Here is a 17461-nt window from a genome sequence, read left to right on the forward strand (position 1 = left end):
GCAGGAAATACCGAGAAGGCATGAAACTGGATCAAGACTAGGGTGGCACTGGCCCAGCTGCTGAGAGAAAAGCTGCTGGTGGAGGCACTCCTCCAGCTCTAATGGAGATCTGAAGATCAAGAGGAAATATAGTTCAGTGTATTGAGCAAATGACTATTAAGAGGGGTGGGAGTGTGGAACAGCTATGCCAAAGAAGCAGACACCCTGGCTTTGTTCAAAAGCTGGGATCAATTAACTACCAAATGGCCTCCTCTTATTTGCAACTTGTGTTCTAACGAAGAAAAGGGAAAATATCCATAGTTCAATTTCTCTTGAACATCCCAATATTAAACATTTTACCATTTAAAACAGTTTAAGTCCAGTCTGAGTCTTTTTTTTTTTTTTAAATCGTAGAAAGCCTCCTTGCCTCCACAATAGAAGCCAGCAGACTCTTTATTTCATGGTTCCAGCTGCACACAAACGCAAAGCCTTTCACTATCCGAGAAGACAGCACGAGACACACAGAACAAGAGAAATGGCTTTTAGGCTTTATTTACACAATGAAGTTTTCACAATCCATCATCTAAAAATATAAACTTTAAAAAAGTTAAATAAATGGACTGAAGAGTTATTTTCTTAAAAAAAGAAAAACACCCCCTGGAATTTATCCAGACCCCTTTAGAAGACACCCATTTAACAGGATACAAACAATTTCAGAGCTACAGATATTTTTCAGGATACCCCAGCAAAGACCACATACTACTGCTGTATAAATAGCTCATGGTGCTCAGAGAATAAATGTTCCTTTCCATTTGGAATAGGTGTTGCACAAAAAACAGCACATAAGTCATCTTCCAGACCACACCAAATGGAATTTCACAGCACTGCATATTTTAAAGGCTAAGTGTGGGGGAAAAACAGATTTTGTGCCCGAAAGGGAGCATTTAATAAGAAGACTGAATACTCCCCCCCTCAGGAAAGGGATACTGAAGGTTTCAATTCCAGTTTAATAAAATGTATTCTAACACAATGAGCAGGTTTCCAAGATTAAAGACAAAGCAAAAATACATAGCTGCCAATCCTGAAGGTTTTGCCTTTAAAGATGGCAGATGTAGGTGTACTAGATCTAATAGAGTAGATTCTGAAGAGAGGGCAGGTTCCAAAGCACTACATTTCAGAAAATGGAGAATATCTATTATGTAAAATTATATCAAAATAACTTCAGCCAAAACTCAGGACTATATATTGGCAACATGAAATTGGAAGGAAATGAAACTTCAGCCACGTTCTCCAGAAAGTAAATGAAAAGAACGTTTGTGGCACAATATACATTTCAGGGCTTTCCCATCCTAGTCCTGGAGGGTTGACGCTGTTTTTTTTTTTATTTTCCAGCTCTTATAGAGCTAAGCCAGCTAGTAAAGGCCATTAACTGGACCAACTAGACGGCTTCGCCAAGATCTTCAGATGCAGCTGCTTAAACCTCACACCTGCCTTAAAGAGACCTAGAAAACCCACAGAGACACCAGCACTGCAGGAACAGAAGTGGAAAAGAAACATTTCAAACTCAGATTTTAGGATCCATTTGTAAAAGCACAGTGGTGGGGAGGCTATAATTTTATACAAATCCATTTCTAGTTACAACTTTGCAATACAAAGAAAAAAAATGGGTCTTCAGATGTCAAGCTAAAATGATAAATCCACATTTTAGTACAATGTATTCTTAAAGAACTACCTTCTACAAAATGAATAATTAATTATCCTTTTCTTTCTTGCCAGTTTTCAATGAGGACTCCAAGCACAGTGCAATTTCAGAGGACATAAGCACACTAGGGTAGCAGATTAAGAACAAGGCTCTAGTACAGCACAGCTCACAAAGTGCTCTCTTTCTCTTAACAAATCCAAAGGCCTTTTCTAACCTTTTGGGGGCAGATAAACACCTTTAACCAGACTAAAGCTGTGCTCATACCTGAAAAGGTATTAATTTTGCAATAAATACCAACTCAGTTCTATAATTGAAAGAACAGGGACAGGGGTACCAGATAGATTTTATCACTTGCCGCACATGTACCAGATTGGAAATCTTCACACTTGAATATACAGCAGGAGGGCACAATGGTTTAAAAATATTTAAATTTAAAAAAAAAAACACTAAAAAGTCTCTAATTGGTGTTGCACCCCACTGTGTGGAGCAATGCAACTCTCCTTCCTCGTGTAGTACTGGATCAAGGAGGACAGGGGACGCTCACACATACTCCTTGGTGTTGCTGGGTGGCCGAGAGCTAGGAACAGGGTATTTTCCCATTTTCCCCTGTTTTCCACCGGGACAGGAAGCCGACAGCATGCCACCGCCCAGGAGAACCAGGAAAGACCCTGCCCAGGCAATGAAGATGGCAGCTCCAAACTCATACCTGTAAAAAGACAAAATCCAAGCTGAAGCCAAAAAAAAAAACTTTATTCAAGCAAAATGTCCACTGTTCTAAGCATTTTCCAATGCAGGGCAACAAATGAGAAGTTGTTCACATTCGTAAAACTAAGTGAAGAATTAACTTCCAAGTACTTTTTAATAAAAAAAGCAGGAGCAAGCAAGATTCCGAGCACGAGACACAAGCACCACCTACTTGGTGTTCACAGGAGTGAAGGGGTCATAGAAGGCTCGGATGATTCTGTTTGCAAACCAGGAGCAGGCCACAATCGCGCACAAGCCTACAAAAGAAAGTTTTTTTTTTAAAATCTTACAGCAATTCTTCAGTGTCCTTTAAACTTTCTGAGCGCCACGCTATCACGGATCGGGACACGCAGGATGTCCACAGATGTATCGGACTCACCCCCGACCAGAAGGATGATGCCCCCCGCCATGGCGATCCGAGACTTGCGCGTCTTGTCATCGCCCCCACAGTTGGTGCACTTCATGCCCATGGTGGACACCCCCAGGCCGACCACGGAGACGACGATGCCGACAATCATGAGGGCGCGGGTGGCCTGCAGGGCCGCTGGACACAGAGAGGAAGGGAAGAGTTTAGCCCACAGAGCCTGACAAGGCCAACCAGCAGAGGGGGAGGAGGAGACTTTTTAAACCGACTCTGATAACTGCTGTAAGACAGCTGTCCCCTGCCCTTAGCCCTTCCTACAGCGGCCCCCAGTTATGGGATGCCTTCAGAGACAAACCTGAGAGCTTTGTCTCCCCTCAGCTGCTCCTAGAGTTTGCCAACTATATGCAAGTTTGACTATATGGCTGACTAGACTAGAACCAATGATCACAGATGGAAGATACGTTAATAGCAAAAGACCAGTTACATATCCTATTCAGTGTCCTCTGGAAACGTGCCATTGGCAGGGATGCCCGATTTTTCTTATCCTCCATGTGTACATTTTATACATTACAAAAGATGCGCATAGCTTCTGTACATTTTCTTTTGTGTTCCCCACGTGTGTGGAGATAACTTCAGCTTTCATTCTTGTGAAATGATTTTACATTTCAGTGTGCAAATCTGGCCCCATCACCCGATTTAGAAAGTTATTTAATGTGAGTTGGATAATAATACTTATTGTGAAATGTTTGATAGAAAAAAATACATGATTTTACATGGCTCGAAACCCTAGCAAACGCATTAAATATACCGAAAAAGCAATATAAATGCACTCTAACGGGCACCTATTTAACCCATCTCGCAATATGCAAAGACACAAACGTGCACAGCAGTCTGTACCGTTTAGCATCCTATAACGTTTTGTGCGGCACATGCGCATGACGACATGGGGGGGGGACTGAATAGGATAGGACGCCGGAACCAAACTGTGGTACAAAAAAGCGCTAAAAACGCTGTCTTGTCTTTATATCTATCTTTAGACATACTGAGAGAAGGTGCTCAAGGTAGAAATTGTAATATAACAAATGCCAGTCCAAAAGGTACAAGCAGTAATGGAAAAAGTAACTGAAGGAAAAACATTTCAGCGGCAGAGTGGCGTCCAGATGCGCGACTCAGTAGATTTTCTCAAACTAGGGGAAAAAAGTAATTCTCGTTATAGACTGTAGGCACAGAACCGGCCTGTTTACACTATATTTAATTTTGCATGTGGTGCAGTCAACAAATATGATTTCAAGGCAGATTAGTAAAATAAACTTGCACTAGAGCTATTTATTAACCAAGAATTAGTTTCTGTATGCCGAGTGATGTTTGGAATTATTGGGACATATGGAAAAAGGATCGCTTTACTGTTCTCGCTGCAGCATTTGTTGACGCTTAGTTTCTAGTATTGGATTCGGGGTGTATGGCTGTAGTTCGAGCTACTTTTAAATGCCCGATACCATGCTTTTATCGGGATCAATTGTTTTAGATATCATTATACCAGATTAATAATCGAAGTGGATTAAAAGAAGGTGAATAGTTTAAGCATACTGTACTTGAAACCAACAAAGAACACACTGGCGCCATTTCACGTCAGTTCCCACGCCTATTAGCCCTGCTACATATACTAACGAATTATTTCCTTTTACTTCAGGTGTTGTGCATTGTGCGATTTGCGGGTCTGGCTGAAACAGCTTCTAACGGAAGGACTCGCACAAAATATATTTTCAGGTGTTTTTATATATTAACAGCTGTGACGGACACGCTCATGACGATAGTAAAACTTTGTTCCAATTCTTGCTTTGCCAAAATATTTTAAAACGCGCCTCCTCCCTGAATTACCCCCCCGGGTCATAATACAGTTAACAACCCGCCATAAACGAATACGTAACCGACATTAACTTTAGCTCAAAGTAAAATTAAATACTGCCTTTGATATCGTTTTAGTCGATTTTACCTTTGAATGGTAAGGCAGGCAACGTTAAATTTTAAAAGGGTAAAACGTTGGTTTTAATTTCAATATTATCCATGTGAACTATTAACTTGAATATTCGTGTCACAGTTTAATTAGGTTAAAAGAGAAAAATACCGGCCTGTGTTTCGGGCGTTTTTTAAACAGTATCGTAGGAGTTTATTAGCTAATCCTAGAAGGTTTTCCTCTCAGGACAATAGAACTCCGGGTCACCACGCACATAAACGGGCCTACTCCGAAGTATCCTATACATAACTAGATCCGTGTATTGATCCTGCTCTTTATCGCAAATTAAAATATGAAAATCAAAAAGTTAATCAGTCGTGTCCGTTGGGGACATCAAGTAAAACAATTTGCGTTTCACAGCAATTTTACAGGAGGGACCATTTGTGCGTTCAGAAATCCACTGCGCCTGCAGGTTAAGTTCGGAAACATTTCCTTCGATACTGTACCACATTGAAGTTAATTTTTTTTTCCCCCCAGAAAGAAATATTCCGCACACAGCTTGTCTACAAAGGACATGTGGGGGACAAATACAGCTTCAAAACCCTCCTCCCCCAACACCAGTTACCATTGAACTGAAAGAGGCCGCGGCTGTACCCGTTACCAGGTGTATCAGGTGCAGCCCAAACCAGTTCTAACAAGAAATGCGCTTCGGGGAATCTGTGTGTGACGTCAGCACCCCCCCATCTCAGCAACACTCACTGAAACAACTGGCCGGGCAGGTAACCAGGAGAGCAGCAGGGTCGGGTTTCAATGCGCGATCCGCCACAGTAATTTACAGGAATTCACAGGAAAAAAAAGCACAGGAATTCTCTCGCTGATAAAAGAGCTAACAGATAACCCTCCCATATCTGCACTATGGTTACATGTTCCAATGCAATACCCGAGTAGTTTTATTCTGAAAGCCACTATTTGCTAAACAAAGCATAGTCCACGTCGCTTGCTTTCGTAGATGTAAAATAAACCGAAAAGCGTTGTGCAGCGTAAATAAACTGATCCTAAAAGCTAAGACCACGGGTGAGGGGAGTACCTATTCCTCATGATTTTCAAACCCGTTTTTATGAACACGGTCAGATCACAAGTTACGTCACTCCTCTCCAGCTTAATGACTGAAAGCCACAAAAATAAACGCGCAAACTTCAGGTGGCTCTCGTTTTGATACCGAAACATCTTTTCGGAGTAGAATTAACCTTTACTTGTTCCTTCGCAACCAATGGCGCAGCTCTCCACTTAAATCTCAAAGTTCAAATCTCAGGCAATAAGGCTCTTCGCCCTCGTTTCTTCGGTACAACACCCGACTGTACAAATGGATGTTTAAAAGTATCAACCAAAATGAGCAAATATGGATAGTAGTGCTTAGGAAAATTCGCAGGACAAAAAGAGGGGTGGAAGAATAATTCACCTTACTTTCTCTTTCCTAACCAGTCAGGTTACATACCAAAACATCCACGCTAGAGAAAAAAAAGTCAGGGCCAAACGAACTAGAAACCTCACCCTCTTTCATTTGCTGGTTTATCACAGTTTATTTATTCACAATTATGAAGAATGTTTTTACACTAAGATAGTGTTCATTGTTTTACAGTACTTTATCATAACTCGAGATAAGAAGGTAAACTCCGATAAGCTTTCAGTGGGCTTTTAAACAGGCTAATCATTTTATTGAAGTGTAGACTGTGCCAAATACACACCAGACACTGAGAATTGCAGTCATATAATGCCTATAACTTATCCTTACACATACAGCATAAATCTCCCCAAGAGTAGTGGATTGCCTTTGCTCCTCAGAAAAGAGAAAACATTGTAGATTTAAGAAAAATCTACAGACACAGTCCACCTTAATTTTTAATGCAAAGGCATTCTAAATATTCCAACCCTCCCTGGTCTACATTCTTCTGTAGCATAGTTCAGAAACCATACTGCTACATTGGTAACTAAGGTACAGTTTTAACAGACTTATGACCGAGTTTAAAAGATCACCCAAGAAATGGTGTTTATAATGAGCCAGCACTTTTTAAACTTTAAATATAGTCCATCTGATTTCCTAATATTATGGTGTATAATACATTTTGCACAGGACATTTAAAAACACATACTATAAAACATCTAAATCTTGTTTAATGTACATGACCAGAAGAACCCCTGTAAGATTTACAAGGTTTAGAGTCAGAGCGTGCCAGTGTTTGTTTTCTTACAAAATGAAAACCTCTAACAAGTTTCTTTTTTCAGCATCTTTATCACCAAGACAGACTCTCATTTCTCCAGAGCCATTGGATCAAGACTAGATCCCGGTAATCCAGAATGAGAACTCTGTTGCTTTACTGTCACATTGATTATATGAAGCAGTGGTTCCCAGTCTTGGTCTGGTGACCCACACACCTGCTGGTTTTCATTCCAGCCCACCTCCATTCGATACCTGAAGCCTTTTTTGATCTAAGACATTGCTTCAATTGAATATTTGCAGTTGTTTTCTAGTCAGATGTTTGGGTTTTTAAGGCATTTAGAAAATACAAAAATTAAAGCTCCAACATGATTAAGAGCTGTGAACAAACTTAATCTTAAATCAGTGAAGGTTTGTGTAAATGAGGGCTCAGTTGGAAACAAAAACCAACAGCTGTGTGGGTCACAAGTACCAGGACTGGGAAACCATGGATATAAAAATGTACTAAATGTAATGAATTTGTTGTACAATTCTGCAATTTCCTGCTTGTTGCTGGCAAGGATTGCAGCAATCCGGATCCCAGTCTGGAAGCACAGAGTTGTGCAAGACCACACGACAGATGGTGCACATGGACACGTAGGCAGTGACCCTAACCAGCATGAATGGGAGGCAGGAGCCTGGAGCACCCAGAGAAAATCCATGCGTGTACACAAGGAGAACATGCAAACTCCACACAATCAACCCTCCAAAGCTGTGGCACTGCTGTAGCCGCCCCGCCCCCAGCCAAAATGGGATGAATAACAATTTGAATTCAATTGAATAAACCACCATCTAGGACATCCTTAGATTGTTGACCAACCTGAAACTCACGTTCCCATTGAAATTATTCCGAGAAAATATTGAGAATAAATGTTTATGCCAATATCTCTCACCTGCTTCAGGTAACGGTTAACTAGAAGCGTGTGAAGAAGTTGTTGGTACAAGTTACAGATATTCTATACTACACCCTTATTTTGCCTTAACAGGTAGAGTTATAGGGGTGTGTTCCAGCACTGCGCAAGAGCGCATTCGAAGATGTGACATGTCAAAGCCACGGTGACAAACCCGCCTTTTGTATTCCAGCTCGCTCGTTAACACGGAAGCGCACCGAACCGGTACGTGCGGCCTCACAGTGTATAAACTGGATAATCTGTGAAATAAGCACAGCAGGCTAACCCACGGACTAGAAACTATCGCTATTAAACCATTTCTTGTACCACATCAATCGGTGCTTGGTCTCGCATTAACATTCCTCGATCGGCCCCCAAACCGGTCCTGGCGTCGAAGACAGGTGGCTGGGCGAGGTCGCGGAAGTCGCGAAAGCACGAACGGCTGGAGGAGGAGTCGTCGCAACTTCGCTTAGCCCACTCTCCCCACAGGAAAAAAAACACGGTAGAAAAAAAAATCTGAGCTCTTCAGAGTTTTCCCGCGTCACACAGAGCACACAGTCAATTGCACTCCCCCCCCCCCCCCCCCCCAACACCTGGCGCCACGGTGCGATTGAAAGATCCGATAAACTGGGAAAAGAAGGGACAGAAATGGGGGAGGAACCACTTCGGATTTCTTGAAAATCGTTTAAGGTTAATGGAAGAGCTATTTTAAAATGCCGATTAAACAGTGTACCAATGCCACCCCCCATACCAACTCAGTAACCAAGGGGTAAACACCCACGCACACCCAAACATCCACCTACACGGGTTATAAACGTAGAACTCCGGATTCTAATAGCATTAAGAGCCGATAGAAAACCACAGGTCCGACCCCCCTCTTGGGGAAAGTAGTCTCTAGTACGCTTTTTCTCTTTCTCTACGTTTCAAAATCAAAATTAAAAAAAAACTTGAGATTTTCCTATGTATTCCTACTTCTAGAGCGACGACGAAGACGGGGTGGATAAACTGTTGTGCCGGGCTTTGCAATGTAAATATTAAGAGATTGGCTTTAGGGTCAAACGCTTGGTTTGTCTCTCACCGCAGCGGAGACAATCGAAACGAAAAACTCGAACCCATCTACACACAGAGTTCACCTCGAAAGAGACTGGTATCTAGAGAACAGGGCAGTGGTGCTTTTCGACGACTGTGGGTTCAGATTCGGGCTTTAGAATCAAGAACCCCGCGTCTTTCAAGGATAAGAAAAGGCAACGCCAAAAATGGGCTACGAGTCCGACGCACCCAAAGGTGACCTTGCGCAAGAAAACGACAGTGGTTAAAATGCCGTCGTTTCCTCTTCGATCAAACTTCGTAAATTAAATCCGGAACGAAACAAGCGATTCCTAGTGAGGAGAGTCTATTCTGACTTATTACCACATGCTCTGTCCGTATCGACACTTTCCTTCCCTTACCTGAAGGCTTTAAAACAGACAAAGAGCGGTTCAGACTTACAGTCCAGCTGCAGGATGGAGTCGTACACCTTGCACTGCATTTGGCCGGTACTCTGGAAGGCACAGGACATCCAGAGTCCCTGATACATCGCCACCGCCGTGATGATATTGTCCCCCACGTAAGCCGACATCTTCCACTGGGGCAGAATGGTGCCGATAATCAGTCCGATCAGGCCGATGAGTGCCAGGGCGAAGCCCAGAATCTGCAGACCCGAATTAGCCATCCTGACGCAAACTTAAAAGTCGCACCGGCTGGAAAGCGAGAGAAAAGAAAGCGCTTCTGATGTGGAAATAACAAGCGGCTTTGTGCTTCTCGAAGGCCCCTTCCTTGATATCCTTCGTCGATCTCCAAACGCTTTCTCCTTCCAAAAAGCGGACTACAATCACTTCTTTTGACAAAAATCACCCACAACGTGCACTTTCTTTAAAGTTCAGGGGGAGCAATAAACAGGTATCTCCTTCCTCCCCGGTAGCGAATGAAAAGAAACTCCTCACCCGAGCTAATAACCACAGACCTTCCTGCTAATTCCTCTGTCTTACACCTGTTGGCAAAGCCGCACCTTGAATTTATAATGATGCGTCGGGGACGCGCGTTTTATCCGGCGGGGAGGGGGAGGGGGGCGAGCGCAGGAGTTTCGGCTGCCTCTTGCTCTTCTCTTTTCCTCCACACACAAACACGCAGTTTCGTGATGTCACTGCGGCAACGCTGGCTTCTGGAGTATGAGGGAGATCGTCAGTTTCTTGCCTGTTACGCTTAGGGAGCCACAGGTCGTACCTGCCCCGTTGTTCCGATTGGGTTAGAATTTATTTTCGAACCGTGAAAATGAGCTGTTTTGATTTTCCCAAACAACCGGAATGTCATGTTTACTGCCAAGGAAGCGCAAATTCCTTCCCACTACAACTGCCTGGGTTTATTTCTGTGTGGAGTTTGTTGTAACACAATCTAATAATATCCAGATTTAAGAATATGCCGAGGTTTGTAATTATCCGGAACCGTGTATGTGTTTATTAGATCTTTGGTTAGTAGCCGAGGGATTCCTTAGACCTGTTGTTTGAGGAAAAGCGCCTTGCTCTCACATGACATTACAGGTCTACGGCACACAACACCCCGTCTAGTTCAGAATGCATTAATATAAACTGTAAGATCCAACCGATCTGACGCATACAAATAGATAATAAATATTCATAAGAAGAGAATGGTTAAAAATGAGAATCTGTTTGGCCATTCTGGTGTTTTTGCTTGTACTAGCTATTTCACCCCAGGATCTCACCCAGCCATTTCTTGGTGTGTTAACAACTACAGTACATCTCCCTTGAACTCCTCAGCTTTAATCAGGACGAATTTTATTCCTGCCCACCTCCAGACCCAGGTCTAGAAACAAAAGATCAGGATCTCAATGGGACGACCTTGTGGAATATTTTTTTAAATTAAGTCTAATGAACCTTTTAGTCACGACAATGGCTGAGCACAGGACCATAGATGAGAAGAATGATCTGTGGTTCTTGCTGTCTAACCTTATACCTATCTGACTCATGTAGTTCTCTGTATCTTAATATTTATAGCACACTGAACTGCAGTGTTCACATAAAGACAAAGAAAAGGAAGTTTGTGTGTTGCGCAGAAAGAATATCATTGGTCTAACTATCCATCTGCCTGCCTTGAAGTCTGACAAACAGAACTTTCCAAAGCCGAACACACTTGGCATTTAAAAAAAAAACAGATAAATAATTAAACACATCCCTCAGAAAGCTCTTTGTTTTCCTCTCTTCCGTTTCACAGCCAGCCTTCCGCTCACGAGCACAAACAGTTCCACACAGTCGGATAACTGACCCACTCTCCACACACGGAGGCCATTGTGATTCACTGGGATAATGCACACACAAAAAATATAGCGCGTTTCACCACACAGAGCATCCCGAGCCAATTGAATATACAATGAAATACAATGTAATTTATGTACAGACAGATATTCTAAACATAAAGAGAATAACAAACGCACATTACATGTGAGTCATCCTGGCTGACTCAGTTGGTTTGTGCCTTGGTTGTGTCACATCGACATGTCAGGATTCCCTTGGTTCCTGGTGAAACTGAAACTTCCTGGGCTTCCACAGGTTTGTGGGGAGGTGTGTGTGACTTATCTCTCCTGCAATCAGAACGTGTCAGTGTCTGCAGTTTATTATTCTCTCTTCACTGGAAAAGGGGACATTACTGTCAGACAAGACAATTGGTGGCTTCACACTGGGTGGGACATTAACAATTCTATCCATCCACTTTCTTCAATACAGGGAGCCTGTCCTGGCAAGCAATTGTCACAAGGTGGGGTACACGCTGGACGGGATGTCAGTCCATAACATGGCAGACATACAGACACAAACAGCCACACCAGAGGCATTTTTTTACCAGAAGCCAAATAACCTGTGAGTATGTCTTTGCACTGTGGAAGGAATCCAGAGCATCAAATGGAAACTCATGTGAACATGGGGAGAACATACAAACTCCACACAGATAGTATTCCAGGAGTTGAACCCAGGGCACAAGTGCTCCAGTGCTCCAAGGCAGCAATACTAACCACTTGTACCATGATGCACCCACATAAGTAATTATGGATTCTATTTCTTTAACAAAAAGTATAATATTACTCTGTAACGTGTTATCGCTAACAATAATAATAAAGCAGGCTAGTAATAATGAGCAATGATGACTAGGAACAACCTTATACAGAATTTAAAGTGTAAACCATTTCCTGAATACCAGGTGTATTGTCATGATTTGTGAAGTAATTACAGTACATCTCTTTTCTTTGGGCTTGAACATACTGGGTTCTGTTTCTGATCGTTCAATGAATTTAAACTTATTTTGGCCTGGTCCTTTTCTTAATTGAACTATAACAGACTGTAAATCCCAGTGCAAGTTTTTTTTTTAAACTTTTAACATTTTTATCTTCAGGGTCTGTTTAGCCTTATTTTCCATTCAGGTCCACAGGTTACAGATCCTTGTTAGTCACCCACACACAGGTCAACCTTACAACTGTCTCACTAACCCCCCTGTGGGACAGGTTACAATTACATGGTTATCATTTTCCCAGTGAAATAAAAAGAGTTGTTTAGATACAAAGGAACAAGTAATAGGTTTATTCCCCCATAAACCAGCCATGAACACAGTGCAATATCAAGTAATTTCACTGTTATCTTAAAAAAGCATAAAGCTGAAATCCCTTCCGAACAAAGCGGTTTGAGTTAAGAAGTAATCAGGACAAAATTAGGACTTGATACCTCTTGGTGAGCACTTGATTAGTGATTAAAGAGAAGAATATTGACAGAAATTGAAACCTCAACAATTCAAGCCCTAATCATGCTTTTCAAAAAGCCCAAGACTGCCTGTATTATCATGTACAGTAAGCTGTGAACTGCAGTTATCAGTTCAGTTATTTTTTCTTAACAGGTAGCCAATGTCCACAAAATGCTTTCCACGAAATGTGCAAATTTGCATTGGAATGAAGGAGTTCTCAACCTGTCTTCTTGTTTGATTGAAAAATGCATACATTTCATAAGCGTTGTCACTTTTAAAAGTGGAAAAACACATAGGCTCATTGCACTGTATTAGATCCATCAGAAAACATTAGTTTCCATAATCAAACTGTACCTGAGGAAAATGGTAGTTCTAGTCAAAACATATAGAAACTATAGTGAATCACTCTTTTACTCTTAGAATCATGTCAGATGAGAAATATTTTGAATTCCATGAATGCAAAAAACAAGCATAGTGGCAAAAACGTGCACAAAACCAACATTCGATGTGAAAAAAAAAATCAGATAGAGTGAATATTGTGTATCTTTGGTAGAACTGAATGTTCCTCAGTCCCATCTCTTTTATCCAATGGACAGTAAAGAAACAGGCTCTGAGATGCACAGAGTCAGCCACAATGATCCAATTGTGAGGAACAGCTTCAGTGAAACAGAGGGAATTCAAGGAACACAATGAAGCCAACATGTTGTCCGAATGCTCTCGCAGTCTGCGAGTAGCTCTTGGTTACGAAATTTATGTGTCTGTCAGGGTTGAAGAGGAGGCAGAGGCCAAACTGTCTCATTAACCAGATGGGCAAAGAGACACAATCTCTTCGGGGATGCGACCACCAAGAACTGGGAGGACCAAGTCACAAATGTCACACTGATTTCAAAGGAGGCTTTTTTCTTTTCATTACAGGTCAGGCAACCAAAAAAAAGGGTGGTAAAATGGCAACTCTGAGATCTGGGAACGATATCTAAATATAAAAATGATCCCAAGCCCTGTGTGTAATCTATGGGTTGGAGTCAGTGCTCCAGTCTTCATCTCAGATTTTCCAGCATTTCTGGTTATTCCAATTTCTTTCAGTAACCCATCCATCCATTTTATAACCACTTCTTCCACTTTCAGGGGAGTCAGAACCTATTCCAACAAGCAACAGGCACAAGGCAGGGTACACCTTGAAGGGGATGCCAGCCCACTGCAGAGCAGACACACTGACACAGACACACTCACACCAGGGTCTTTGGACTGTGAAAGGAAACCCACATGAACATGGGGAGAACATACAAACTGCACACACATAGCACCCCAGGTTTGGAATCAAACCCAGGACCCCAGGCCTATAAGGTAGCGATGTTAACCACTGCACTGCTGATCCACCTTGAAAGGTTTAATTGAAATAGTGAATTCCTCAATTTGATCTGTTAGAATGTTATCATCTCTAAAACTTTACAAAGACAAGTTAGCTGTTAAGAGTTTCTAAGTTCTTAGCAGGTGAAAACAATTCTAAGTGAGTGCATGACTCTTATCGCCAGATTAAAATGAACACCCCATTCAAATAAGGGATCGTTAGCCCCTATTGCCTTGTGTGTAATTACAGAGATGGAAATTGAGAGCTGTAAAAAAAATCAGATCTACAATAGGAATGCCACGCACAGCTGGTACTTTTCACCAGAGGTCCAGTGGGGGGTCACTGGGAGCGTGGCCAGACTCAGAGCACCAATATTGTGAAGGTCGGTGTTTTGGAGGCAGCTTGTGAAAGCAAGGAGATGAGGAGACAGTTCCCCTGGCTCACAGGGAAGGTTTATTTTACTGTTATTTACAGTGGGGTGTACAAATCAGAGAGAGAGAGAGAGAGAGTAAAAGCAGGGGAGGAGAGCAGAGAGATACTGTAGGTTCTGCTCTTCACAAAATGGAGGGGTCTTTCAAACCTTATGTAGGGGGAAAAAGTAAGTAAAGGTGAGCCAGAGAGGAAAACGGAAAAGGCACAGGAGCTGTCTAACAGTCTATTCTGAGGAGGAGAGGATTGATACAATATATTTGTACATATCATCATCATATAGTTTAATAACAACTTTGCAGCTGTGTGTGTCTGTCAAGCATTAAAAAGCACAGTTATGGCAAAAAAATACAAGTCCTAGACTTAGATATAGCAACAGCTGTGTTAGTTAGCTCTTGGTGCTCTGTATTTATGTTGAGCCTATGTCCATATACACAGCTGAGTATAAATGTCCCCATTAAAAAGCCTTCTAGCTCATCCACCCTGACAGTCCTCCGTACTCCCAACATTTCATGACGCTGTTTTTTGGGGGGAAATCCTGGTCACAGGTGCAGAATGTGGAAATTCTTTAAAAAATATATTTTTTATTTTTCTGTGATACAAGAGTCATATCAGTATCGTCTCAACCAACAGAAATAATCTCCAGTCCAGTGGGTTGTGGAGGCTGTGAGTCATGAGAAATTCCTGTCTCAGTGACAGCAGGGCTCTAGGTGTGTCCATTTTGTGTTGCACCATAGGAAACCTTCTCACAGCGCTCTACACACTTGCTGACAGCTTTTCGAGTAAAACATACATCTGCTGAAAGAGCCTTCATACTTGGACACAGTTTGTGCTTTTTACAGTAATACTTGATGACTTTTATTTGATTAATGTTTTACTGTTCCATTAAAATATTCTCCAGCCCGCAATACCATCATATTAGTTACCCAGTAGTTAATTAAATCTCTCGAGGCGTGCTGCAATTATGAACTATTAATGAGATCTTTAGTACACCTCTTTCTAAGCAATGCTGAGTCCAAAAAGAAGGCTCTCAGGAACATTTAGGACTCATGATGATTTCTAGGTTTTGACTCTTCTTTTACTGAACTGTGTACTTTTCTTTCTGCTTTTTAAAGAGCTGGCATTTGTAAGTCCCAGAAATGTCATTGGTGAAACACCTGTTTTTTAGCTTTGTAAATTAAAAATAAACTGTTCCTGTGTAATGTGAGGAAATACAGACTGATCTCAAGGTGTGTGGTTAGCTGCTGTCCCCACGAGCTCCTTGAAAGGCAGTGTCTTTGTCCTGGAAGGGAAAGGCGGTTTGTTAACAGGGTGTGTCACACAAAAGGTAACCAAACAGGTTCTGAGAGGGCATATTTTGTTATTTTGTAGTCTTGCCGTGGAAAGAGCTTCAAGAACTTTTCTGACCCCTGTGAAACTCTTTTTGTTTGCTCATACTCTAAACGCTTGCACTTCTACTGACTACTGACTAAATCTGCATTTAAGGAGACAAGCATTGAAAATTGCAGGTGCCTATTTCACACATTTTAAATGGCCTTTTCAGTTTTTAATGTAAAAAACGCTTTCATAGTAACTGGGAGTTTCCCCCTTTACAGCTGGAAGTGGTATTTCATAAAAAAACAAGGCTCAGTCACCTCTTAACCAAAAACCGGTTAAGTATTTTCAGACACTTTGCAGTAAGCACCTCCAATTTCATCAAGTGCCAGTCGGAGAGCAGGGACTCTCGAGGTTTTGGTTAATGTTTATTTTGCTCCTTTTTTTGTTTCAGAAGCTCATTTGACAAAATGACTTTAAGCCATCAGTATAATGAATTTTGGTACAGTACAACTCAGTTTTGTTTTACATTACCAGTTGTATGCTGGTACATGTATTTGACCCAGGCACAGTGCTGTTATCACATAAACAGCTTGGCTTCAAATTATTATAGACCTGACTATTTTGCTAATACACATTCAAGGCACTCTTTTGATCAATTTCCTGATATTTCTATTTTTTCTTATTGCACATGACGTTACAAGTGTTTCACAGCCACCCAGAATTGCAGGCTTAGTAAAGCGTTCGAACATAGGATTTCCTCAAACCATTTCATATAACCAAGTTCATATAATCCAGTCAACATCTGTTTTTTGGAAGGTATCTGCAATAGACTGAAACGTTTCAGAACCACTTTCACCCTCCCTATCTGCCCCAACATGTTGTCCAGTTGCTTAAAATCGAGAAAGAGAGATAGGAAATTATTCATTTTTGGTAGACCCCCCCCAATTTAGAATCACTACTTTTTAACAGTTACGGCTCATTGTCCATTGCACCTTCCTACAAGCAAGGGGAAGATGAAGATGCCGTGCCCAGAGGAATGTCTTGGCACACTTGGCCAACTTTAGCTCACCCAAGCTTGACAGCAATACGCCAGCACAGGTAATGACATCACCATTTCTTCCTGAGCCATGTGGGAGCTTCACACTAGATAACATATGGCACTGCAACCTCCTCACCTTGCATTTTAACACACCACAACCCGTGTGATGCACTTCTTCACTGTGCGAGACATTTCACTTCTTTGGAATGTTGATAAAAAGACAACAGAGAAGCTCATTTAATATGAACAGCAGCCAACGCAAGGAGATCTTGATGAAAGCTGATCATAATAAGCAAATGGTTTTCAAAGAGGATACAAGGATACAAGCCTTGAAGCTGTTGATCAATTATTAGTCTGTCACCCGCTGTGCATATGTTAATGTTTTATTAGTGTACTTAGCATTATATATAATGTTTCAGATTTACATCTGGGACAGAGAGATTTCTGCATATCTTTCTTCCTAAGTTAATACTAGTTTATTGTCTATTGACTATTTTATTGACCTTTTTCACGCTGCTATTTTGCCAGCCTCAGTAAAACTAGGCTACCGAAACAAGGTTGATACGTGTGTACAACTCTGTATATAGTAGCATTTTCTATGTTGAGTCCGAAAACAGTTTTTCATAACGTCTCAATGCACTTCAGCTAAAGGAACCAAAAAA

The 17461-nt window shown here is 41.6% G+C and overlaps 1 protein-coding gene across 1 annotated transcript; it reads right to left on the bottom strand.

Annotated features, from left to right (window-relative positions):
- Positions 1-515: 515 nt before the first annotated feature.
- On the bottom strand, positions 516-10068 carry cldn7a (claudin 7a). Its single transcript, XM_088912279.1, has 4 exons — positions 9376-10068; positions 2805-2969; positions 2598-2682; positions 516-2387 (listed from the first exon to the last, which is right to left on the bottom strand). Exons 1-4 carry the CDS (start codon positions 9596-9598, stop codon positions 2222-2224), a joined length of 639 nt encoding a protein of 212 aa, XP_088768405.1. The 5' UTR covers positions 9599-10068; the 3' UTR covers positions 516-2221.
- Between the last annotated feature and the right edge of the window lie 7393 nt (positions 10069-17461).

Source organism: Atractosteus spatula, chromosome 3 (genome assembly GCF_055471065.1).
Source record: "Atractosteus spatula isolate fAtrSpa1 chromosome 3, fAtrSpa1.hap1, whole genome shotgun sequence".
NCBI lineage: Eukaryota > Metazoa > Chordata > Actinopteri > Semionotiformes > Lepisosteidae > Atractosteus > Atractosteus spatula.